This window comes from Patiria miniata, unplaced genomic scaffold (genome assembly GCF_015706575.1).
Source record: "Patiria miniata isolate m_02_andy unplaced genomic scaffold, ASM1570657v1 HiC_scaffold_7, whole genome shotgun sequence".
NCBI classification, from domain to species: domain Eukaryota; kingdom Metazoa; phylum Echinodermata; class Asteroidea; order Valvatida; family Asterinidae; genus Patiria; species Patiria miniata.
In genome coordinates this window covers 27889634-27917018 of record NW_024037074.1, presented here as the reverse complement: position 1 = coordinate 27917018, position 27385 = coordinate 27889634, and the positions used below count along the sequence as shown (strand labels likewise).

The 27385-nt window shown below is 40.3% G+C and overlaps 2 protein-coding genes across 4 annotated transcripts in view; one reads left to right on the top strand and one right to left on the bottom strand.

Moving 5' to 3' along the window:
- Positions 1-8356, bottom strand: part of LOC119718911 — a 43159-nt gene extending 34803 nt beyond the window's left edge. The window contains exon 1 of the mRNA XM_038188342.1: positions 8110-8356. Within this exon, the coding sequence (XP_038044270.1) occupies positions 8110-8171 (62 nt within the window). The 5' untranslated portion in view covers positions 8172-8356. The remainder of the gene's footprint in view (positions 1-8109) is intronic.
- Positions 8357-8730: 374 nt separating this feature from the next.
- Positions 8731-20775, top strand: LOC119718914 (lysosomal acid glucosylceramidase-like). 3 transcript variants are annotated; one of them, XM_038188347.1, is made up of 11 exons: positions 8731-8912; positions 10882-11014; positions 12220-12411; positions 12888-13040; positions 13430-13563; positions 14238-14410; positions 15536-15770; positions 17475-17699; positions 18745-18908; positions 19443-19562; positions 20376-20775. In XM_038188347.1, exons 2-11 carry the CDS (start codon positions 10921-10923, stop codon positions 20491-20493), a joined length of 1608 nt encoding a protein of 535 aa, XP_038044275.1. In that variant the 5' UTR covers positions 8731-8912; positions 10882-10920; the 3' UTR covers positions 20494-20775. The 3 variants fall into 3 exon arrangements, with proteins under 3 accessions (XP_038044275.1, XP_038044273.1, XP_038044274.1); XM_038188345.1 differs by having other exon boundaries at positions 8731-8926; positions 10880-11014; XM_038188346.1 differs by having other exon boundaries at positions 8731-8936.
- Positions 20776-27385: the final 6610 nt, after the last annotated feature.

The window sequence follows — 27385 nt, the reverse complement described above, 5'->3', positions numbered from 1 at the left end:
GATACGTTCCCACGCCACGGCCAGGCACTATGCATACATCCTGCATACAAATACGTATACGTGTATGTACATGTATTGGATGATCCAGGGGATCGGCGAGCTTCAAGTCAATTTTTTTCAAATCGGAGTTCGACTCGAAGCTTGCTTCATTTTATTTTTGACCAAAATGCAATTTGGGATTACATGTATATTCAAAGTTACATAATAATACAGCAAATATGAAGGACCGTTTAGATCTCTACATCATTTGTTGTGAATTAGCCACTGGAAAACACAGTACAAAATAACTTTATTTAAGTTTAATAACTATTCAAAATCTGCACCTGTGGTTTTTAGTATTTTACGACGATGGAAAAAAAAACATTTTTAAAGTTCTTTATCCTTTTTTCCCCGGCATATTTTTAAAGTTATATTTCATTGTCATAGTGCTAGCCCAGGGGGGATAGGCATCGTGTCTTTTTGCTATCAGTCTTTATGTTATCATTTTAAAAATTATTGTGTTTTACAGGCATGTTTTATTCATAGGTTAATTTAAGTGTAAGTTTTACTATTGTCAGTTCTTGCATGCTGTTTTTACTGTTTTTACTCTTTGATTTACACCAGGACAAGAATGTGTTTGTTTTTAACTTAGATGACTAATACAAGTACGAATATGAATGTTCACCACTTGTCAATAATGTCGAGAAGTTATAACAACAAAGGCATGAAAATAAAAGGAAATACACTTGATGCCAACTTCACGAAAGGGGTAGATCATGGGGGCAATTCCGAAGAGTCGTCAAAGAACAGACGCAAAACAAACAATCCAGATTATAATCTCCCCCAGGCTAATACATAGTCAAAAACTCGTTCTTTAAAAATCGAATCAGAGTAAGTAAGCAGTAAGCAGTAAGCATGACAAGTCTTTTAAAAAATAGTTTTGAAATTTTTGAATCAAATTGCAAAAGGTTTTCAGCGTTTTTACGGAGGGACTAAATTATCAATCCAAAAATCATACCTTTTTTCAAAATTCTTGTTCCGGCTGAAATTGCACGCAACGAACATTTTTGGGAAAGAAGTCTGGGTCAAAATCAGATAAAATCAACGAAATCATAACAATCAAATCAATGTTGAGAAAACTTCACCTGAATGTCTTTTGATTTTTTACGAAGAGACAAATTCGTGCAAAGGGTGGGGAATGGGTATCGGCAATTTGCCAAAACAACAAGTGTGTGGGATTTAGTTTTCACGACCAGACAAACATCTATGGGGATTAGTTACGATACCGGTACCTCGCAATTGTTGTTCCATTATTCTGTAATTGGTACATCTTTGAAGTTTCATCTGTGTTTCAAAAGTTAGTCAGTAGTATGCGAAATGTTTATTCCAAATCGTGACCAACTTAAAACCTCTTTTCTGACAACCACTGCAAGTTCAACGGGTGCATTATGTTATACCTGTTCCCCAAACCTAACCCTAACCGTTAAACCCCAACACCTATTGCGGCAAATTCACCCCTTCGTGAAAACGCTGACAAATTGGAATAAGCGAAATCTGGATAAAGTCAACACTGATAACTCAAAACCTGAAAGTCAAACCATCCCTCCATGGTCAAAGAAAACTGCATAGTACTACGAAATAAAACAATATATATACCCTGATTAACCAAATTTCGAGTTGTTCCGTAGCTGCATGGGAGGCTATACTATCAAGGTTGGGGCCTTAGGCCTATATATCGCAAGTCCGACTCCTCCGATGATAAACCTGGACCCCCGCCACGCCTCGGAAGTCCGAAATTTCCAAATTATTAGGCGTCGGACTGATGAGGTGTCGGACCTAGGCGTCGGAATTTTATAACAGTTATGGGCCTTATATTAGATTTTGCCGGACTTGGGGCCTATATGCGTCTGACATAATTATATGAGGCTTAGCGGAGCCCTTAAGATTTCCCTTTAAGTCCAATGTTATTGAAAGGTCAGAAACGATGGAAAATGATGAATACTCCGAATACAAAATACTCTAAATAATTATGGAGAACTAGTGATCAAAGGCATCTTGTGAGCGAATAGTTCGACAGTACTGATTGTTATTCTCCTCTGATGTCATTGTGTATCGTCTAAACATGAGAATGCAGTTTCTATTTTCTTGGTTTCTGACAAAGGAAGGCATTTCAAATACATGTATTTTGCTCCAATTTTTAGAGAAAATATTCTGAACTTGCGGAAAAAGGACCCACCAAGTCAGAACGTCGGCCAAAGAGGCGGAAAAAATATTTTTTTTTTGCATGCGGGAGGTGCTTGGTACGCCCACGGGGGTACGGACGTGCGGATCCAGATAATCCACCCTAAGAATTAGCCATGCTAGAGTAAACTTTTAAATAATAAAACATGAATCAATGAAGTTGGAGGCTCACTCGGATGGCAGGTAAGGGAGCCGCTGGTACGTTCAAGTTTGACACCACCGAGGAGAAAGAGAAGGCTGCCGGCCAAGGCTAATGCAGCTAAGGAGAAGGAGAGAATCAAGGCCAAGAAGGAACGGGAAATGAAAGCCAAGATTGCAGAAAAGCCAAGAAAGCCAAAATGGTGAATAAAGTCAAGAAACCCGCGCCGAAGAAGTCACCCAAGAAAGCTGCCAAGAAAACGCCATCCAAGTCAAATATACATCTGTCAGCCAAGCCGGCCAAGAAGCCAGCCAAGAAGCCAGCCAGCAAGAACACATCGAGCAAGCAGAAGAAAGTGTCGGCCAAGCCTTCGAAGAAATCATCGAATCAACAAACTAAAACCAAAACGGCTCTTTTCAGAGCCACAACATTTTCACAAAATAGATATGAGATATTCGTTTCTGCAATTTGCATTTTTATTAAATTTTATATTTTTCATGATTACTGTTTTTAAGTTTTCGTATAAAGCCCCCCCCCCCCCCAAAAAAAATACCCCAAAAACATCATTGCATGAAAATAAGATATTTTCACCCCATATTCCATTCCGCGCCAGGGGACAGCGCAAAGGGTGAATAAAAAAAACCATGATATTCCAACCTCCTGATTCAGAGTACTCTAAACTCCCCCCCCCCCCCCCACACACACACACACGCACACCCACGCTTAATTGCACAGGCGTAGAAGTGGGGACGCGGCCCCATCCCCCATTTGCCCCCATCCCCCATTCGCCCCTCCCCCCGTCCCTAACGCCCCCTTCCCCGGGGTCTGGATAATGGTGCACGGAAAAAAGGAAAAATTAGGAACAAAGGAAATGTTATCCCCGCCCCGCCCCAAGGGGTCGGGATAATTGGCAAGGCCAAAAGGGTCAATAAAAAATGTGCATGGAGTGTTCCCGGTGCACCGCCCCCTATCTCCCCACCCTTCCAACCTGCACTCCAACCCGCGGGCCTCCCTCACCCCACCCACTCAACCCCGTCCCGTCGCTTTGGGATAGTAAGGGACGAAAAAAAAGGCCATCAACAAACGGAATCCTTGCTTTGTAACGCTTCTTCCATAGCTCCTGCACGGGTGCATGTCTATGTTCCCCAATTCCGATGTTCCCTAATACCGATGTTCCTCGAAATCCTTACCAATATAACCCTAACCCTAACCCTAACCCTAATCCTATGGATTTGGGGGAACATCGGTATTGGGGAACATCGGGTAGATCCCCTTGCTCTGCTGCACGTACGTACGTGTATACTGTATACAGACTAACTGATCATTCGCAATTTTTGGCATTTCCTTCGAAAAATGTCCATGCATATTGCTCGCGACCATCGCACAATCAAACCGACCACCCACATGTGGCACACCATTCGACAGCTAAAATCCTCAACTATTCGAAATAAATTCATTTGAATTTGAACCAAATACTGGAAAGAAGACAAACGGGATTGAAGGGATGGACTCCTACTCCTAGCGAGAGTGGCCGAAATTGATCGACGACGATGTCATGCGCGTATTTTAAAGCAAGAATTTGACGATTGCGTCATAAAATTCGGCGCTGTTCACCTAATTTGCATACGAAGGTTTCTGTGAATAGTTTGTCGTGGCCCCCACCCTCTGCCCCAAGGATCGGGATTATAATGCAAGGACCAAATCAAAAGAAGATTGAGAAATTCCAGGCCCTCCCAATCTGCGGCTCTCCCGGGGATATTCAACCCTCCTGGTTCGGAGTACTATAACCCCTCCACCTCTCTCTCCCCCTCTCTCTCCCAGGAATGATATTCCATCCTCTTTGTTTTGGGAAATCCAACCCGTCCCCCCCCCTCCACCCACGGGCAAGCAAGTCTGAATAAAATCACTTGAAGAATATGCAATCCTTTGTTTGGTAAATCCACCAGCCCTGCCCGCTCCCACACCCACCCACTGGGCATGCAGATTTGGAACTTAGAATCACTGGAAGAAAATCCCCCGACCCCCAACAACCCCTACCCGGCCTCAACCCCCACCCCAACCCAGTCTCGCAGTAAAAAAGAAAGTCTGGCCGGGAACGTAATTGCACCACCACCGTAAAAAGACAAAAATCACTGATGGAAAAGAAAATAATTTCAGCTTTCTTGGCATGGCTTGAACCGCACACCCCGCCCCCGCCACACCCGGGGGTCTGAATATGATATCCAGGACAGGGGAAATGAAATGAAAGGGGTAGGCCTACTCCCAATAATGTAATGAAGGTGCATCATTCATCAGAAAACAAAACATCTTGCTTTTTAGATTAATTTTGTTTTTTTATTAGAACGCAAGCGGTGATGGCGTGATCAATTATTGAAAATCATTTGCAATTTTTGGCTGTTCCATCGAAAAATGCCAATGCATATTGCTCGCGACCATCGCACTATCAAATCGACCACCCACATGTGGCACACCATTCGACAGCTGGAAACCTCAACTATTCAGAATAAATTCATTTGAATTCGAACCAAATGTTGGAAAGAAGAAAAATAGGATTGAAGAGATGGACTCCCAGTGAGATTGGCCGAAGACGATGTCATGCGCGTAATGAAACAAGAACTTGACAATGACGTCATCATGAGCGGAGCTGTTCGCCTAGTTGCATACGAAGGTTTCTGTGAATAGTTTGTCGGAGCCCCCACCCTCTGTCTCCAAGGGTCGGGATATAATGCAATGACCAAACTCCGCTGGATCGACGGCCTCACCAGATGGAGCGGTCTCAGCGTGGATAAACTAACTGCGGCGACCCTTCAGCGAAGGAAATCACCCCTTCACCAGTCACACAACCCAGAAGAAGTGGACGGTTGTTGCGTCAACGGGCAGTAGCCTACGACGTCTGATGATGATGATGATGATGATGATGATGATGAAAACAAAAGAAGATTGGGAAATTCCAGGCCCTCCCCTTCTGATGCTCCCCGGGATATTCAACCCTCCTGGTTTGGAGTACCTTAACCCCCCCCCCCCCACCCCCACCCCCGACTCATGCGGCCCCACCACCTCTCTCCCCCCAAGAGCAGCACGTCTTAAGATTAATAACTAAAAGAACATAAAGGACATTCCACCCTCTTTGTTTTGGGAAATCCCCCCCCCCCCCCGCCCCCACAACCCCTACCCGGCCTCAACGGGGTCCGCTCATAAGTCCGACGCCTCATAAATCCGACAAAATCACATCCCCTAACCAAATAAAGGCCCATAAGTCCGACGCCTCATAGGTCCGACGCCTAATAAATCTGACGCCTCATAGGTCGACGCCTCATAGCTCCGACGCCTCGTAAGTCCGACACTCGTTTTTCCGTTGTCGGACTTTTGAGGCGTTGGACTTATGAGGCGTCGGATCTATGAGGCGGAATAAATAAAGTCCGACGCCTCATAAGTCCGAAATTTCGGACTTATGAGGCGTCGGACCTATGAGGCGTCGGACTTATGATACGGTCCCGCCTCAACCCCGGCCCGGTCCATGATATCGCAGTAAAAGAAAGTCTGGTCGGGAACGTCATTGCACCAAATTAAAAGACAAACTTCACTTGTTGGAAAAAACAATTTCAGCCCTCTTGGCGTGGTTTGAACACCACGCTCCGCCCCCCCCCCCCCCCCCCCCCCCACCGCCCCATCCCCAGGGTCGGAATATGGTATCCAGGGCAGGGGAAAGGAAAAAAAGAAAGTGGTATTCCCAATAATAAAGTCACATCATTTATCAGAAAACAAAACATCTTGATTATTTGGTGACTGCTCTATGTTCCGACACCCCTATGTTCCGACAACCTAGATTGTGTTACTCCCGGTTAGGGTTAGGAATAGGAATATGTGCAGTCGGAACATAGGGGTGTCGGAACATAGAGGTGTAACCGATTATTTTATTAATCTTGGGTTTTTATTAGAACGCGCGCGGTGCCGGCGGGCCGGATATAACCGGCGTAATCATTTGAAAATCATTCGCAATTTTTGGCAGTTCCAGTGATGAATTTCCATGCATTTTGCTCGCGACCATCGCACTATTAAACCGACCACCCACTTAGGCCACACCATTCGCCAGCTAAAAAACTCAACTACTCGGAATTAATTCATTTGATCTCAAACAAAATGTTGGAAGGAAGAAAAACATGATTGAAAGATGGACTCCCTTGGACAATACGAAGTTTGAGTTACAAAAAGGAAAACGCTAAAACAATATTTTAATCGTCAAAACTCACCCTTTCATTTAACAATTTTGACTCTGTCTTCGGCAAAAGGAAGCGGACATGATTCTGTTGCTTTCAGCATGTAAATTTCTGGCAGGTGCATCCTCCGATGTAGGCCTACAGTGATATTATTCATAAAACTGAAGGAGTCTGGCCGAAAATTGGCCGAAGTAGATGGCATGCGCGTAAGCAAGAATTTCATGATGATGCTATAATGAGCGGCGCTGTTTACCTAATTTGCATATCAAGATTTCTGTGTTGGTGGGGGCCCCCACCACCCATCGCCCACTAGGGTCGGGATATGTTGCAAGGACCGAAAAAAGAAAAGGAAATATGAAATTCCACCCTCCTCCTTTTGAGCCCCCCCCCCCCCCCCCCCCGGATTTTAAGCTTCCTGGTTTTGAGTACTCTAACCCCGGCCCCCCTCTACACTCACGAGGCATCCTCCCCCACGCCCCCCCCCCCCCTCCACCGGGAACCCCTTATGTGCACTCCCCTTCCATGGGGTCCTGATATGGTGCAGGTGTAAGAAATGAAAGACAGAAATTATTCCATTATCCTGGTTCTCAGTACCCCCCTCCCGTTCCTTTCCCCCCACCCAGGGGACCCCACCCCGCCCCTCAAGGTGTTGGGATATGTGCAATGGCCATTCAACCAAAGAATGTGCATATTCCACCCACTGTGTCTTTGTTCCCCCGCCCCCCCCCCATCCCCTCCCCCTCCCCCCCATCCCCTCCCCCTCCCCCACCCCACCTGCAGGCCTCCCCCACCCAACCGCGGGCCATCCCCACCCCAACCCACCGCCCAACTCCGTTGCATCGGGATACAGGGTAAAAGGGACAGAAAAAAAAGAGACACACACACATTTCATCAAACGGGATCCCTTTAATCAAACGGGATCCCTTTAATCTTCGTAACCGCCTTTCACTGAGCTATATATATCTCCTGCACGTTGCACGTGTTTATATCACGTGATTACTTCACTATCATTCGCAATTTTGGGCAGTTTTAGCGAGCAATTTTTATGCATATTGCTCGCGGCCATCGCCGTATCAGACCGGCCACCCACATGTGCCACACCATATCAAAGCTGAAAACCTGTTCTATATGGAACTAATTCCGGTTTTCCCGAACCAAATTCGAGAAGAGAGAAATTTAGGATTAAAAAGATGGACTCCCTCGAAAAATAAGAAGTTTTGGTTCCTAAAAAAAAAACCGCTAAAAAATGTTTCAACTGTCAAAACTCAAGCAATAGGTCATCGATTTTGATGCTTTCTTCGGCAAAAGAAAGCAGATATCATGAGCTTTTCTACTGTAAATTTCTGGCATGTGCACTCTCCGATGCATAATGATTTCATTCATAAAACTGAAGCGAGTCGGGCTGAAATTGATGGCATGAGCGCAAGCACGAACTCAACGTTGACGTCATAATGAGGGGCGTGTTGACCCCAATTTGCATAGGTGAATTTCCGCGATAAGTTTGTATGTGTGTGAGTGTGTCGGACAACTTACCCGAACATGTCCTGCTGAATGGCTTGAACCAGCGTTTCCGTCAGAGCCAACTTCTTGTCCATTTTGATGTGTTAACCCAGTTTCGCAGTTTCGTACTACTGCAAAATACATTCTCGTTAAAAATTAACAGTAACACGAAGAATCTTGATATGATAAACAAGTACAGTTAAGCTTCGCACACACGCAACACATCCATTTTGACTTTTCCGCGGCCGAAGCCTAGGCAAATAGTCTGTCACCGTTCACATTTAACTATTGTAGTGTAATGAAAACGCGCAGGGGCCCACACTGTTACTCTCAAACAAAATTTTGATTGGCTGTTGCAATGAGAGTATTTCCAAATCTCGGCTCCGTCTACTTCGGCTTTATCTGTAGATCCAGAATAATTGTTGGAGTTCTTAGCGCCAAAATCAAATAAAAGTACCGTAAATTTTGACCTCACTTTATACTATTCACTGACAAGTGACATAAAGGACTTAATTTGAAATAAAGCCCCAAGATGGGGGCAAACACAAGTGAGCTCATAAGCTTGAAGAAAATCTAGTTTTCATTTACATCAAAGGACACATGACGTGCACGTGACTCACAACTGGATCACGCCACTAGACTGCTGCTGCGCCACCACACTTGCATGCACCCGTACCACATACATGACATAGCACATGTAGGTCCTAGCGCATTGTCATCGTTATTGCATACCGATCGAGTATGTCATGTTATGATCGTACGACTCGAGTACTACTAAAAGTACTATATACTGGATAAATACTAATACCGTAATACCACGGGAAGGAAGGCTCATTGTAAGTTGTAACAGATCGACAGAGGTAAGTTGCAAAAAAAGTAATAAAGCTCAAGTCAGACGTAAAAAAACCATTGTTTACACAGTTTACATAATTATCATGATTATGGAGGAAGGAACTCCATGATACAACCAGAACAGCCGACTCTGTTGATACCTTCAACATGTTCAAATCCCTCATCAGCCGCGGACCTCTCTCTCAATAAGTTACTGTACAGTGAACACCCTCTCTCTCCCAGAATTGGTTTCTTGCAACGTACAGATACAGAGATACAGAGAAATAATGGACCCCCACTCGGTATCCGCGTAGCTGGCATGGAAGTTGAATTGTTTCTTTTCCAGTGATTCCCACCGCGTAGCCAGAGATTTTAGGGGTGTATTTCCGAGTGGCGGGGTATTCTGCAATTACTCCCACAGCGATTTAGACTTGGTCAATCATCATGATCATGTCAATGTTTGGGCAATCGTGAAGTCCGGAAGTGTAGTGCCCCTGTTTTGTTTTGAGCAAATTAGAGTCAAAAATGGTTTTTTATTGCTCAAAAATCACCTTTACAATCAAAAGCAGACTTTTCTCAATTCTAATGACACCCGTTTTGCAATTTTGAACAGATTCTTGGTGTAGAAATCACGATTTTCCTGCGCGGTTTGTGCCTTGCGCTGTCATCGTCATTTTACCCCCAAATTTCCCTCAAAAAATCAAAACCCTGCCCTCTATCTATGACATACCTGTTTATTGAGAATGTCGCCAACTAGTTTTGGTAGGTCCAATAATTTTAAAGTGGATTTTGTTCCCTATAGGAACCGGGCCCTTAGCTACACTTCACGATCGCCAATGTTTGTGTACAGAAAAAAAAAACGCCTCTCTCCATCACGTGCACGTAATATTAAATGTGCGCTACATGATAGTACATCCATGGTACATCCAATCAATGGAAACACCTCCTAATTAATTAGGCCTAGGGCCTACTACTACTAGTATAAATCCTAACAATAACCACGCAAAAGTAGCAATCTTCAAACGATGATAATTACATTAGTATTTGAACATGTTCCAAAACAATAATTGAAAGAAAAAAGAAGTCTATCTTATCACTGTAATGTAAATATCATCTATTCACACACAATGTAATTCACAACTTACAAATTACAGTCATTACAGTGATGATTTTGAGATAAAATTCAAAAATTAATAAGTAAATATTTCTCAGAATGAAATCTGAACAAAAGGGGGTACAGAACTAGTACTAACTAAGCACTAGTAGTACTAGTAGTAGTACATTCATACATAAACCTTAAGCTTTCTTAACACACTTATCCAGCACGTTTGAAGCGCTCGCAGTCGCCCCGCTTACCTAACAGACACCGACTCCCAAGATTTACCCCTTTAAGCTAGTGGCATTACTCCGAAACAAAAGCACCTACGTACGCCTACGGAGCTAATTTTAATGCCATTAAATTTGTCTTGCAATTCTCTTTCGATTGATAGCAAAGTTATGACAGGTAACACAGTAAAACAACACCCAGAAATATACAAGAAGAAATATACGGCGAAGTAAAAAAAAAAAAAAGTTTCTCGTCCTCGCCCGCTTCCTTTTTGGAGGCCGCCTGGATTTTTTTATTATTTTTTATTTTTGAAAAATGTAGTAGAAACACACCGAAAAAGTCTACAAATTCATCGGAAAATAAATACCAATACCAATACAACTCTAATTGACACTGTAAATATGTTCAGTTCTCTTGTCCAACTTGTCTTTCATCTTTAAAAGTGTCTTTGAACAGTGGAACTACAACGGTTGCAGGAAATTTTGAAAAGGCGGTCATCTTGAAAAAAATTAAAAATAAAAAGCCACGCTTCCTCCCTTTTTTCAAAAACCCCGGACGAGAAACTATTTTTTTTTTACTCGGCCTAATAAGACTTATTTTGAAAATAGACGAACTGATCATAATTACTATATGTGTTTCATTTGCAGCATTTTTAATAGTTTGAAGAGGCAGTGAATGAATTGAGGATGGCCGGCAGGTTGATTTGGTTGACGTGGATGTCTTTTTGGACCCATCTCATATTCCAACTGACGTGTCCAGCACTCTCTCATCAAATGCAAGGTATGGCTCAGACAGGGCTCTGGAGTGCTCTGAAACATGCAAAACTAATTCAGGCCCACTTTACTCACAGTTTAGCAAGCAAATTTCTCCAAAAATTCCACTGGGGCAAAGAAAATGTCCTCAGTATTTCACCAACCAAGTCCAAATGATTTCCTTGAAAAAAATGATATCAATAACCGACCTTTTGTGCTGACATGCGTATGGCACAGAGCCCAGAGTTTACTCCATTGCCGGGCCATAGTGTAGGGCTATAACTAGCTCAACTGAGTACTCCCTTTTTAGACAACAAAACTCTCTAAAATTACACAACAACAAACAACAAGGCAACAACATTTGTCAATATTCGCAATGCTTCTTCGGCATGGATGACAAACCAACCAGGCAATTTGTGCACAAACTTATGGGGCTATGAACCAGTTAAACTTTCATTTGATTCCTCTTCATTGTATCAAGAATTCAGTGATAATACTTTGGTACATGCAGGTCTAATTTGAAATATAATTATTGTAAAAATCTCCTTTTTTTTTAGCTTATCAGAATGAAGAAAGTTTTGGGGATCTATTTTTCCAAATACAAGTTTCATGTCTAACAAATGTGAATATGATCACCCTGCCAATATTAGCCAATCGGAATCAAGATTTCAAGCTTACGCCTCCAACACTGACCAATCACAGTTGGTTGTTCCTCTGGGCCTGACAGTGTTGAAACGGAAAATCAGTAGCCTATCGAATATGAGCCGAGTTCTGCCTTCTTTAACCCTAAAACATGTAAAAGGGGCGGGTTATTTCGACCTTCTCTCAGCCTAAGAATTTTGAAACTCAGAACATGCATAGAACAACTCTTCATGAACATACCCAAGAAATGTCATGACTATAGGTCAAAGGGTTTTGGAATATGGCTAATTAATTATTCATATGCACTAATGGTGATTCTGCTCTGTGTACATTATGTATGGGAAAATTCAGTTTTCACGGCGCGTAGCCCCGGAAAACTTTTCGCTGCACAGCAGCCCATGGTCCGAATTTTATGTTTTTTGTATCAAAAGATGTGCAAGGCTCGAGGCTAAAAAGTCAGAACAGCTCGGGTCGCGACAAAAAATGTTCGAGGCTATCGCGGAAAAAGTTAAGGGGGGGGGGAGGCGGATTCTGCCCCTTTAGGGTTAATCAAAAACAAATTAACAATTGAGATGTCAAATTTTGTTGCAGCTGTGGAATGCAAAAGAAAATCCTTCCCTTTGGCGACTTCCTACGTCTGCGTGTGTAATGCTACGTATTGTGACACCGTCCAGGGAATTAGCAACACCGAATCCGGGATGTTTGTGTCCGTTACCAGTGACAAAGATCAGCACCGGTTCAGCAAGGATCAGCAAGTCATTGCAGTGCATTCCAACATCACAAGTATTATTGTCTAACCTTCCCTAATTCTCCAAAATCCTCTTTGCAAAATGGAGGATTTTGCAGGACTGAGGCTATATGGCAAAAATGTGTGGCTGATTTTGGAGGATGCACTGTGTCAAGGTCTTGGGCCGGACCTTGAGTTGTTTATGCTCAGTCGGGCATAAATTTAGGCCTAGATTATTCTTGCACACATTTTAAATTATTTGTGGCCCGACAATATTTCAGGTGAGTCCTTATTTTTTTGCGAAAAAGGCAAAACTTTATTTTTGAGGGGGGGGGGGGAGTGGTATTTTTTTTGTGACGTGAAAACATACCAATTTAATCTTTGTTTGTAGATGAAATCATGTATTAATTAACATAAGACATAGCAAAGGTTTTATTGAGGATATTTAAGAAAGAATGTACCTGTAAATTATTTAAACAAACTTGTAGGTGTTTGACAAAAAAAACTTTATGAACATTTTCTTCATTTGCAGACAAGAACATGTTGATAACTGTGAATTCCTCTGAAGTCTATCAAACCATCTTGGGGTTTGGAGGAGCCTTCACAGACTCGGCGACGATGAACATCTTGAACGTATCAAGCAAGGTTCAGGATCACCTACTCAGGTCATACTTCTCCATTGATGGTAAGAGAGAGATTTTAACTACGCAAATTGCAATGTTGGTTTTTTTGTTTGTCTAATTTTTGCATTTTTTTTTTTTTTTGGACCATCCTGTCTTGTCTTTTTATTTGTTTCCAACAAAATTATATAACTGTGTAGAAAGGGTAACCTTGGACACAATTTTGAATCACCAAAACAGCCAAGAAAATAGAAGGATCCATTCGCCATCTTGGAAACTTTGGGGCGGGGGGGCTGGCACCTTCATTTTTCAAAAAGGCCCAGTTAGTATTGTGTATTAGGCTGTGGTTCATGATCATGTGGTACGCTATTTACACTGTTATTTTAAGTTTTGCCTTAACGGTTTCCATACATTTTTTAAACGAATGTCTCTCATTTCTTTCGTTTTGTCACAGGAATTGAGTACACAACTGGTCGCATTCCTATGGCTAGTACTGATTTCTCACTTGGTGAATACTCCTATGACGATGTGCCCAACGATTTCGCTCTGCAGAACTTCTCCTTAGCAAAGGAAGACATCAAATACAAGGTAATCTATAACGTCTGTCACCCGGACCTTTGAGATTGGGCTTGTGATTGGCTTGTGACTTGACTCTTGATTGACTTGTGATTGACTTGTGATTGACTTGTGATGGACTTGGGATTGACTTGTGATCGACTTGTGATTGACATGTGATAGACTTGTATTTTGACTTGTGGTCGACTTGTGACTAACTTGTGATTTGACTTGTGATTGGCATGTCAATGGCTTGTGATTTGACTTCTGATTGACTTATGATTGACTTGTGACTGACTTATGATTTGACTTGTATCAACTTGTAATACACTTGTGACCAACTTGTGATTTGACTTGTGATTGACTTGTGATTGACTTACAATCGACTTGTGATACACTTGTGACTAACTTGTGATTTGACTTGTGATTGACCTGTCAGTGGCTTGTGTTTGACTTGTGATTGACTTGCAATTGACTTGTAATTGACTTGCAGTTGACTTGTGATTGACTTGCAATTGACTTGTGATTGACTTGCGATTGACTTACAATTGACTTGTGATTGACTTGAGATTGACATGCCATTGACTTGAGATTGACTTGCCATTGACTTGAGATTGACTTGCCATTGACTTGTGATTGACTTGCGATTGGCTTGTGATTGGCTTGTGATTGACTTGCAATTGACTTGTGATTGACTTGATCACCAGATCCCCATCATCCAACGATCCCTAGCCATGTCCAAGAAGCCGATCCGACTATTTGCTGCACCCTGGTCTGCACCAGCTTGGATGAAGACAAACGGACAGATGAGCGGTAAAGGACAGCTGAAAGGCCAAGCTGGCGACAAGTACCACAAAACATGGGCTAACTACTTTATCAAGTAAGAACATTGTAAAGTTCATTCCAAATGTCTGTCCGTCCTGAAGAAATATTTCAAAGCAAAGTTGTTTTGATGAAATGTCTTAAATTCACACAATAGTTTGTAGAAATTCAGACCTGCAAATGAATGGGCACACATTAGCAATTTGCAAGAGAAATCAGAAATTCAGGGTAAATCTGTATTGGATAATAGCAAATTTCACCATGAATCGATTGTTGACATCACAAATTTCACTTTCTTAACTTTTGCGTATATGAATCAACACTAAAGTTTAAGTCTTGATAATTTTTTTCTCTCGTAAAAACATGTGTCATGTCAGCTGTAGCTAATATAAACAGCATTTGGTCAATTTTCAAGATGGCGCTTGTTCCAAACTAATTCTCCAGAGTGTAAATTTAATTATTTGCTAAATAAATTGTGGCCAAGATTAAGATAAGTTTGAAACAATTGGGAGGGACTACAAGCGAAAGATTATCTCCAGGGTACAGTTTATTGGAAGTTATTTTTTTAAATTTCACCTGTCTGAAATGGAACTCTAGTTGGGTCAACTTGAAATGTGTGTAAAAACATATGAACTCGAAACTCAACACCGATAGCAGGCATCTCAGAAAAAAATGCGCACATGTTATTATTGTTATTATTTATTTGACTCCAACAAACAAATACAGAAACTAAAACAAAATAATTTACAAAAAAAAAATTATATTTATTTTTTTATTATTATTTTTTTATTATTATTTTTTTATTATTATTATTATTCTATGGCCTACAGTACATTATTAATCACAGCAAGAAGGGTATGTTCATGTATGTGTTCATGTAAACCATGATGTTGATAAAGCTGGTACATACACTGTTAATGTCCGCGCAGTTGAAAATGACCGCGCGGGTTGATTACTAATTTGGATTTTGAAAAGTTGGCAGCTTTGATACTTGTCTCGTACTTGAGTACATTTTGGTACTGGTACTCGTGCTCATGGAAAAAATATTGCCTTGTACTCATTTTCTCATAATCACGACAAAGTACTCGAACTCATACTTGTACTCAAGACAAAGAACTTGCACACATTGACATGCACTTTGCCTCCCTGCAATGGTACTCACTCAGCATTTTCCTCCGTGCAGGTTTCTTGATGAGTACAAGAAGAACAATCTGACCATGTGGGGCATATCGGTGGAGAACGAGCCGTCGGCCGGCGGCACCGACAACAAATGGCAGGCCCAGTACTACACCGCAGAGATGGAGGGAGATTTCGTCAAGACGGACCTAGGACCCGCCCTAAACCAGGCCGGCTACGGAGACGTCAACTTGATGATACTTGATGACCAACGACTCTTTCTTCCAGATTATGTTAAAGGGGTATGTTACCCTTGACTCGCTGTGCATGGCGAGCCTATGCACCTTTTGCATTCAGAAACTATCTTTGAGGTGTATTTTGGCATTAGAGGTGGGGTAGATCATTTGTAGCTATTGAAAAAGTAACTGACAAAATTATTGTTCTGAAACTTACTTGGGTTAAAGAAAGTATTGGCACTAAACTCCCTGTGAAATTGTTCTGTGTGACATGCTGTCATTTTGAAGAAAACAGTAAAAGAAGGCCATTTCTAACGATGCGTCAAGTGACGCATTTTTTGGAATTTGTGTTAGTACTTGCTTTGCAATTTGGCAATCCATGAATAGGTGCGCGCAAGCGTTGACACGGCGTACACACGCATGCGGTTGCTGTTATTCTTCAGTTCGGTGCGTGACATTGCGTAGCTGCAATCGGCTGAATGAGACCGTGTTCCAGATGCTGATTTCCGGTGCAATTCAAAACATTACTCGGAAATTAATAATTGAATTGAAGCAAAGATCCTAGAATACTGCTTTCTTGGAACATACAGCATTCACAGAGCTCACCCTAACCCCAAAATGCCTCGATTACCTTGTGAGGACCTGGCTTAGTCCACGGAAGGGTCACACAACCTGCATCGTGTGGACCTGCTTTGTTTTAAGGTCCACACAAAGATGGCAAGGTTGGCACGCACACATACCTGTATGCATCAATTTTCAGGCAAAAATCTCAGAGTCCGCTTACATCCCTACATATAGACAGCAAAATCATCCAAGTGATCCATTAATTTCATATTTGTGACCTACTGTGGCAAAATGAGGAATGTCCCCCGTAAACAATATTTTGAGTAATTAACGCCTGAAGTTGGATACACTCACAAAATCATGTCAAAATCAATATTTTTTATTTTTTTCTTCATGTTTTTGAGTAGCCAAGGTATCCAAGATTCACACTGTGGCTTTTTTTTAGGGAAATAACATCCCCAAATGTTGGAAACTGAAGAACGTTTTCCACTGCCTTTGGCGGCGCAACGCGTATTTCTTTCTTCAAAGCCGTTTTTCTCGAAATGAGGTTGGCGAAGTTTGGCGGGACACTGTTACAGTTCCAGCGGCATATCTTTGGAATAAATTAAGCTACAGAAATAAATTTGGTATCATTGGAAAGCTAATGATTTGCTCTTGAACACAATATACGTAACTTGAAAAGTCAAAAGGTGGGGGTTATTCCTCATTCATTCATTTCATTTCATTTCAGAAACATTTATTTCCACATGAATAAGCACTTAAGAAAACAAAACAATTGTTACATGAAAACTAAGTGGAGGCATTACACAAGAAGCCGAAGCTTATAAACGGAATGCCTTAAACACACAAAAAAAATATATATAAACGATACTGAAAAAGGAAGACTAAATTCAAAAGATAAAACACAACAAAACAAAACAATGAAACAGAAACAGACAAACAAACGGAGTGGACGTAAACTTAATAAACTTTACAGACGGACATACGAAACATACTAGTGATACAACGACACAGTTTATAAAATGGATGATGCAAGCAAAAGAAAGCACAATTAAAGCAAACGGTATGAATGTAGAAAAACCAACAAAAGACAAAGCAAACTATGCTATATACTGGGAGATAAGATGGTTCTTGAAAGTGGTTTTAAATTATTATTTAAATCATTATGATATGGCAGGTCACATTTTTCTTCTTCATTTAAAATAGGTGTTATCAGATGCGGACGCAGCCAAATACGTCTCAGGAATAGCTGTCCACTGGTACTTTGATTTCTTCTTCGACCTAGCGTCGCGTTTGACGGCAACCCACAACATGTTTCCAAACATGTTTCTGCTTGCCACTGAAGCCTGCAACGGGTACCTACCGGACTCCCCTGCGGTGGTGCTAGGCAGTTGGGAGAGAGGCGAGTCATATAGTCATGACATCATTCAGGTACCAAATTATTCATGACTGCTAAGCTAATATTTTCTAAGATAAGCACCCAAAATATGCCGGTTTTGGTATTCCAGCTGGTCGGATATTCACGCTTTTCAAGCACACCAGCACAAACCTATAGGTCCCATGGTATGACGCCTAAAGCCCGGTTCATACTCGGCGCAAAAGCGAACACGAATTTGTGACGTCCTGTCAAGTATTCGCGCTGCGAATTCGTAAGAGTTGAGCACATTTGAACTCGGCGAATTTCGCAGCGAACGTTACATGACGTCAAATTCGATTCGCATTCGCATTCGCATTTGCGTGGAGTATGAACCGGGCTTAAGTACAGCGCCACCATCCGGTTCTCCCGTGATCGGTCACCGTTGCAGTAGGCAAGCACTTTAACCCATTCAAATCAACAGAACAGCTACTTCCTAACTTCAACATTAAAAGAGATACCTGGTTGATACAATGCAGGGTGAGTAAAAAAAAAACAACGAAACCCAAATGTCGGGACTATTGTTTTATTGAAATTCTGCATTTAGCACTTTCAAAATCTAGGAAATGAAAGCCCAATTCGTAAGCTTTCTTTTAGTACAAATATCATTCAAATCACTTATGTACTTTTCAAGTTACTGAATCTTAAACACAACCACCATTATAAAGTTCAATCCACGGATCACAAAAACGGTGTGCGTTCTTTCAGCAAAGCAAAATCAAAATGCAAAATCAATTTATACACATCCGTATGTGAATTGTTTTCTTTTTTCCGAAAGAACACTGAATTTGTTGTGATCCGTGGACGGAACTTCAAAAAGGTTGTTGTGTTTAAAATTCAGTAACTTGAAAAGTACATAAGTGATTTGAATGATTCTTGTACTAAAAGAAAGCATATGAGTTGGGCTTTCATATCCTAGATTTAGAAAGTGCTACATGCAGAACTTCACTAAAACAATAGTCCCAACATTTGGGTTTCGTTTTTTTTACTCGCCCTGTAGTTTTATAATATTCCATTACTGCAGTGTTCAGTGAAGAGACTGCCAAACTTCTTCTTGTACAGGATTTGAGCAACTGGGTGGCTGGTTGGACGGACTGGAACCTAGCACTGAACATGGACGGAGGGCCCAACTGGGCTAAGAACAATGTAGACAGCCCCATCATAGTGGACGCAAAGAACGATGTCTTCTACAAACAGCCTATGTTTTATCACCTTGGTCATTTTAGGTGAGTTTAAGTTTACAGATCTTTTGTCTGTGCACGTTTCCAGTTTTCACCCCCAAAACAGTTTTGATTTAGTAAAAGGTAAAAGTAAAGTCTGTCGCGAGCCAATGTGGCTCATCAGGTCGGCGTTTATCTCCGGTTTCAGTAGCATGAAACGGCTGAAAATAATTTTACTCCCCTGGATAGGATGCTAGTCCATCGCAGGTTACTCCCCAGCTAATGCTGGTACCCATTTATACTCCTGGGTGGAGAGGGGCAAGCGGGGGTTATTTGGCTTGCCCAAGAACACAACATATGGCCAGCAGCTGGCTTCGAACCCCTGACCCTCTGATCATGAGTCACGAACCCTAACCACTAGGCCACACACTCCCCCTGAAAACAGTTTTGTTTTATCATAACCATTAATTGCTGGACAAAATTAAGTTTCCTTTTTCATTCAGCGTCCAATGAATAAAATTGTCACACAGTATTATGATTGTTCCCGTACAATAATGGGCGGTAAAACGAAAGAATTGTCTTTTATTCCTTCTATTTCAGTAAGTTCATTCTGCCAGGCTCTGTGCACATTGGACTGACCACGTCTAAGGATAATGAACTTGAGAGTATAGCCTTCAAACTCCCTGATGGTAAAACACTTGCGGTAGTTGTTTTAAACAGGTAAGTTATTCTCATAACCACACTATCCCCCCCCCCCCCCCCCCCCCCCCCCCCCCCCCCCCCCCCGCTGAAAAAAAAAAAATATTTTGTGCAGAGATTAAATGTCATTATGGAGGACACCAATGTACATGAGGACACCAAAAAAAGCAAAATAGTACCCCACCTTGTCTGTACAATCCAAGCTTGAAGAAAAAAAAAAAAGCCGTGTCGCCGCCTCAAAAACAGAACTTTGGTCTGACAAGAGACCAAAATTTTTTATTTTTTTGCCTTAATTTGAATTTTTTTCTTCCAATAAGAACTTACATGTTAATATGCCCCATCTTGTTCATGGGCCAAAAGAACATTAGTTGCTGTGTATGCATGTCAATCTAACACTTTTGAACTTCCAAGTTGTTGGGCTAACAAAAAAAAAACACAAACGTACATACATTTTTCTCATTGCAAAATTTCAACACACAATGCACTTTCTTTTGGGGCACTTACTCTCTATTATTTTTGTTATTTTACTGACTTTTTTCATCTTATGAATAATTAATGCGGTACCCACTGCTATGTACATCAGATTCGAACCAGCCAACCGATCCCGTTAGCTCGGTGGTCGAGTGGTAAGACAACTGCACTAGAAAGCAGGGGGTCGTGGGTTCGAGTCCCACCCGAGTGATTTTTTCCAACTTTCACTCGGGAGGTAACACACTGAGTGTACAGTGTTTGTACGTCGGTGAAGGGCAAAACCTAATTTGACTTACATCACCGCGACGCAAAAATTCCATCTTATGGATTACTGACTTTTGATTTTTTTTTTTTTACAAACAGGTTTGATGAAGCTAAATACCTAAGCATCCATGATCCATCCGCTGGTTACATCAATGCCAAAGTGCCTGCACGGTCCATCCAGACGTACTTATGGACATCAGGACAGTCGCAACAGTAGTTGCTCACGGTTTCATACGTGTAGTGTGGAACGTGGACAATCTGTCACTGAGGGGATTTTCAAAACTTTGGCTTTAGAAACATTGAGAAGAATTGAACCCATGTGTTTAATACTGTAGTATCCCTATTACCCTAAACATTCCCATAGACTTGTGCACAACAGTTTTCAAACTTTAATGTCACACAAATCCAACTTTAATAAAGCAAATACAGTAAACTCCAGCTAAGTCGGCACTCTCGGGACCCGAGAATTTGTGACGACTTACGTGAATGCCGACATCTGCTGTTAGACGTCATTTTGCCGACTTACATGAATGGCCTTTTGCACATGATTCATTGCACTAATTGGCTTCGATTTACCCTAGTTTATCTCCTTAATGCTTGAGTTGAATCCAGCAAATTAATCCTCGAATTGTATCATCAAGTTTGGGGTATTGATAGTGGAGACCACGATACATATGTATGTGCATAGTAACGAATTAAATGCGTGCGTGGTCCGGTATATACCACGCATGCATTGACTGCAGCACTAGTCATTCAATAAGATGACCCCCGAAATGGACAGAGCGCATGCGTACAGACGAGAGGGGGTACTGGTATTGATATGCTCACGATGCAAATGCGATGTATGCATGCAGCAAGAAATCCTTTTGCGACACCGATGCATACTGCGATCACGGGCCGTGCCAAACCACTTTTCACTCGATGCTTTTTGCCAACCGCAGTACAGGAAGTCGATGCCAATGCATGATTGTTTTAATGCCGACTTACACAAAGGATTTTGTAATGCTTTTTATGGTAAGGGGACCGAGAGTAGTATGACAACTTGAGCGAAATTGCGACTTATAAAAGCCGACTTAGAAATAAAAAATTCAATGGAAATGCATTACGGACAATGGGGACTTTAGTCAGATGGCCGACTTGAGCAATTTGACGAGTTGTACGATGTCGATTTAGCCGGAGTTTACTGTAGTCAGAAGCTGATATCAGTAGCCTAAGCTTCACTTTTTTTTTCTTTTGTTTCCCAAAACAGCATTAGAACCCTCATTCCCCAAAAATGTGGCCTATTGCCCATGAACCTTTGGCTGAAATATAGGGGCAAGTGCGATCAAGGACCATAGTTAACCATAGTTGGACTAACTCTGATCGAATGCACGCTAGTCGATGGTTGGACTAGTCTAGTCAACTATTAGGACCAGCCTACCACAGCTGGTCACGCCAGAATTTAAAGCTGGTTATCAATAGCAGTTGTTCATGGCATAGTGCAAAGGGGACCGACTTTAAACAAAAAAATAGCAGGAAAACGAAAAACTGTGAGTGCTAAATTTCATTTTCATTGCATAGTTTTTCTATGTTAGTTTACAAGTCTGTCACTTTTGTCACCATTGTACAATAATATTGATTATGTCAGGTGTCCTAAACTATACAATCGCTATTATTCGTGTAAAGAACAGAAACATCAAGTGTTGAAAAATTGTTTAGCGGATGTGCGACCGCCACTCTGTCATGGTCGTTGACATGACAATAGTTCGACAAGAGTCGTTCCCACTTCAACTACAGCGCGCATGTGCCAGGTACGTCGCGAACCAACCACTAGTAATTAATATAACCATTAGTCCTTGATCGAACTTGCCCTAGATTGTTGGTGAGAAATGGAGGATCACTTCTGATGTTTCTTTTGATAACAATGCGTAGATTTAGATAAATTGCCATTTCGGTAACAGTATTTCCTTCCACGCAAGAATATACATGTATCTTATAATTTGCAGCTGCACCCTTATAAAAATGTTATTTATCCATCCAAATTCTTTTAAAGCTACAGTCCATCATTTGCAGCTATCTGAAAAGTAACTGGCGTAATTATCGTTGAAAAGAACCACATGCACAAATTACAAATGATGGACTTACATCTTTAAATTTTGAAAATGGTGATAACCATGATGTTGCTTGTTTCGGTTTGATTAAATCAGAAACCAATGTGTGAATATGAAGGCTCCTTTTGGGGTGCTTGATCACACGACAAAGGAATTTCAATCATAAAGTCCACGGAATTTCCTCGGAAATTCCATGAATGAATTGAGCCGATCACAAAGACAGACAATACAGGGCGAGTAAAAAAAAACGAAACCCAAATATCGGGACTATTGTTTTAGTGAAGTTCTTCATGTAGCACTTTGAAAACTTTGGTTGTGTTTAAAATTCCGTAACTTAGAAAGTACATGAGTGATTTGAATGATTCTTGTACTACTATAAAGTTTATGAATTTGGGCTTTCATATCCTAGATTTTGAAAGTGCTACGTGCAGAACTTCACTAAAACAATAGTCCCGACATTTGGGTTTCGTTTTCTTTTACTCACCCTGTACTCGGTGACAAAAAATGTTTTAGGGAATCGGTTCTGAAAAGCGAGTGAATTCCATTGTCATCATCAATTGACACATATAAATCAGCTGCTCTAATGATGGAAACCGACCGGAATGGGGATGATTTATAATCAATTGAAAAAAATTCCAAGTTTTGTTCATTGTGAAACTTCTTAAGTACCATGTTAAGTGTGATGTACGATGTTACATACCGCATTAACATAGGTATTCATTCCAATGCATAACAGCCCATGTGACGAAAGGATGTAAGGTAACTTTTCAAATAAGAAAAATAAAATATTGTATTACAAGCCATTTTTCGAGTTTTGACTTGTTATGCTACTTCAGAAAAACAAGAAACTTACATGCAATTGCTGAATAGAATTATCCGTATTGGATTGCATTGTAAACTATGCAAAACAAGATTAATAAAAAATAATAATAATAATAACGCCAATGCAGTATTATATACCGGTAAATCTGATTGTTATCTCTGTGTTATTGTAATCACAGCTCTTGTGAATTAAGCTTGAAACAAATTTATATTGAACAAAATGTGAAGTGTACGTAATACTGTAGATAGAGTATGAACTAGCAAAAGGTGAACAAGTTTTTGTAAATTTTGACCAACAAAATTTAATGATGTACGTTTAACATGTTTGTGCTCTAGACATGTACATAGCTGCTTATCATTTCAGCCCGGTTTTTTTTTTTTAATTTAAGATCATTATTAATGTACAAATTGTTATCTTGGCACGTTTAATTTATGCTTATTAACCCTCCTATTTAAACAGTCACAGACAGTCAAATTGTCCATCCTCTTCCCCTGCTATACTTTGAACACAGGCTATAGACGCCAACAGTCGGATCATATGTCAAGCAAGCACTGTCCATGAACAGACAAAGCAGGCAAGTTGTGGGCACAGCTGGCTTATCAATCACCAATAGTCAAAGCATAGCTGTATCAAGTTACATAAACAGTCAAAGCCAGTCAGTCCTGCTTTAAGTAGGCCGGGAATTCTTTACTGTTAAAAATTAGGCTTGAGCGGTTCTTCCTGGAAAAGAGCCGGTTCTGAATCGGCTCCCGGAAAATGAGTGAAAACATAAGCTCTAAATTACATGTAAACAATAACTGTGTCGCCTTGTGAGGCCGTGCTGATAAAAACAGTCACTTGATTGATTTCTGAAAGGACAAGTTTGCACAAAAAGTATGTTTGTGTAGGGGGTCAGTATGGAAAGCAGAATGCTTGTGAACTGTTATTTAACTTATTTTTTTAAGTTGTTACATTTTGATCGGGCACGATTGGTGCTAAAAGTTATAGGAATATGAATTTAAATACAATTACTTTCAGGTAGCAATATCTGCTACGTTGAATTTATTTTATTTTACCATTTTTTTGTGATTTACCATAGAAACACCCCTTTACCATTGTTAAATGTTGGGTCATGGAAATTACATAATATGCATCAATTTAACAAGATGGTATGTTTTATGATGCAATTTGGGGCCTTTAAAGAAATGTAAAGTCAGTATTGGGTTTTGCTCGCATAAAATATACTGTGTAAAATTGTTGAGGTACAGTTTGTATTGGTACGAAGTATTAAGCATGTTTTGCATTTTCATAGAGTTTTGAATTGTGTACATAGTTCCAATTGAAAATGTGATAATGAAAGCATGGTGAAATATATGCATACACCCCGAATAATTTCCTTTCATCATGAACTGTGTAATATGTATACATGTATTTCAATATCCGCACAAAGTTGCAAAGATTTCACGTTCAAAGCTTTAATGAAATGGAGCTTATCGCAAATAATTGTAGAAATATTATCAACGATGTAAAAGCGGGTACATTATATATGAAAAGAAATGGAAGAATAAAGAGATTTCAGATATTTTGGGTTTATAGAATATTTTGTTCACAGCATCTGTAAGGTCCTAACCCAATTCCTGAGATTGAGTGAAGTTTTTCTTTTTCAATAAATTGCAGTTAAATTAACCCTAACTCCCTAGCATGATTGACTGGGAACCATACGTATCCTTGCAATTCCAACACCATATGGGAAACTGCATACATATATTTCTGACTTTGATTCTGGAGGTGTGCTAAACCAATGTAAAAGACTGTCAGTTTAGGGGTACTGTACCCATCCTGACAGATTCCAACAGAACATGCCGTTGGGTTTTGATGGGTCGAGTTCTGATAGGGTTAAGGTAGAGCGGGCCCGTGGGCAATTTTAACTTGACCTAAGTTAAAGTCAAGTTAAAGTCAAACTGTCAAATAGATTTTATACAAAACACGTATTTCATTTTCAACAAATTTAACACTCATCTTTCTGTTAATCTTTCCACATCAACAGATTTACAACTATTGTTTTTTTATTCGCCAGCCAACCAGATTTCAACAATAACATCAACCAAGCAAATCATCAGTCGCCACGTCCAGATGTGATTACAGTTTTACAACTGTTGAAAAGGATAACACAAGTAATTATGTAATAATTCCCTACAACTGAAGTACAACCGATTCAGAGTCTGGGGAAAGAATGTATAGTACCCAGACGCCACCTCAGCAGTTGTGTACAAAGTCTACGGATCCGGAGAGTAAACATTTTTCAAAGTATTTTCTAACAAAATTGCAAATGTTTCTCAGTCCCAGTTTCATGTCTCTCCCACATTTTTGCAATGACTAACCTAGTATACAAGAACAGCAATTTTCCTTGGTTTGTCCAGCATCTATGAACACGCAACAGGTCAGTGTAACAATATTTGCTGTAAAATACTAACCCCGAAATCCATCCATTTTTGAAACTTTCATCAAAAGCAAATTGTGTACATTGTATATTAATACATTTAACACTCCATCTCGAAATTATGCAGAGTATATCCGCTCTTTTCTACCATACAAATCCAAACACGGCCCAATTTTTGTTTTATTCAGCCCACAAAGTCCTACAGTGATTGTTAATATATCCATAGCCCTATCAATAAACCCACAATTACTACAGTGCAATCATTTTCCATTTTGAACATTTTGTGTACGATATTCTTGTCCGTTTCCGAGAGCAGTTAGAACCCTTAATTTGGACAGCCACACATATCTGTAAATACAATCACAACAATCCTACATGTACACATACAGTTCTTTTTTCCCTTTTTTTTTTTTTTTTGGCAAATTTGAATTAAGTGCAAAAACCAAGAATATTTACATTTACAAAAAAATGTACCAGGTCAAAAACATTTTGAAGCCAAAAATATACCATTTGTTTAAGAGTGAATTTTTGTTTGGCAAAAGTGGCATAAAAAAGCCGAGCGTAGAATTTATCGTGTTTCTAATCCCATTTCCCACCAAACCTCATCCTTGACTGCTTTCAAAAGCTTCCAAACTGGACTTCAAAGATCTTAGTTATCCAGCAAACATCATTGAACCTTTACCGAGGAAATGTACAGTAATATTTCTTACATTTGCAGATTTGCTTCATATCTGTTATTGCTGTTTCCTGAGGAAAACAAATCTTAATTTTGACTTCTGTGCTTTGCAGGCTATGTTTTGGTCAGGTGTAGTGAGGTTTGTGAAGAAACTACATTATAACAACAGTCAACCATTTTTGTGACAGTTACTGTACAGTGAGAGTTGTACAATATGCAACTCAAAAATACTTTTTAAAATACAATAAACCAAAATAATAAAGGTATAAGCTCTGGAACCGTTAAATATAATCAAATAATATGGAGAGCAAAATGTAAAATAAAAAAGTTGATACTATTTAACAGATATAAGGTCACAGTCTCAAAATTTGCCCAATTTGATGTCTTTTCCCAACCTAACATGTATGCGAACTTGAAAGTAACCTAGTCAGCTTCCAAACGGATCCCAGCGAACAAAATAAAAACCTGTAAAAGTTATCAAACACTGAGCACACTGAATATTGCACAGCATCAGTTTTTTGCTTTCATATTTGAGTTAAACAACTCGGCCAATATGGATGTTGTTTGGTGGTGTCTTTTTTTGTGAAGATTTTCTGACTGTTTCCAAAAATTGTTTTCGAAAATCTGAACAAGAAAATGTACTTGCCAACCAAAATTCAAGTGTTTTGGCCCAGGAGAACTAAACCTGCTGGTGGCAAGTACTTGTCCAAATTATAAAATATCAACTCAATAACAAATTCAAATGAATATTATGCTACAAAATACTGAATCATTTAAACTTGATAATTATCAGCAAAGATGGTTGGCCTAATTGAAAATTTAGTGACAAGCATTTTCTTCTCTTGAGCTAGCCCTTAGTTGTGGTACCTTGTTAGTTACTGTTTACTGCAAAACCTGGTCAGCGTGATTATACATGAAAAGTAAGACGTTTTCCTTCAAGCAATTTTCAGCTTTTAAGAGTTAACACAATCATGTGACTAGATTACTGGGAAAAACACTGTGGCACACTGACAAAAGGTCCCAACTTGAAGACTTGGTCTTGATTTTCCTAATAACAATCCTGCTCACTATATACGCAGTCACTTCTACAGCACACTGCCA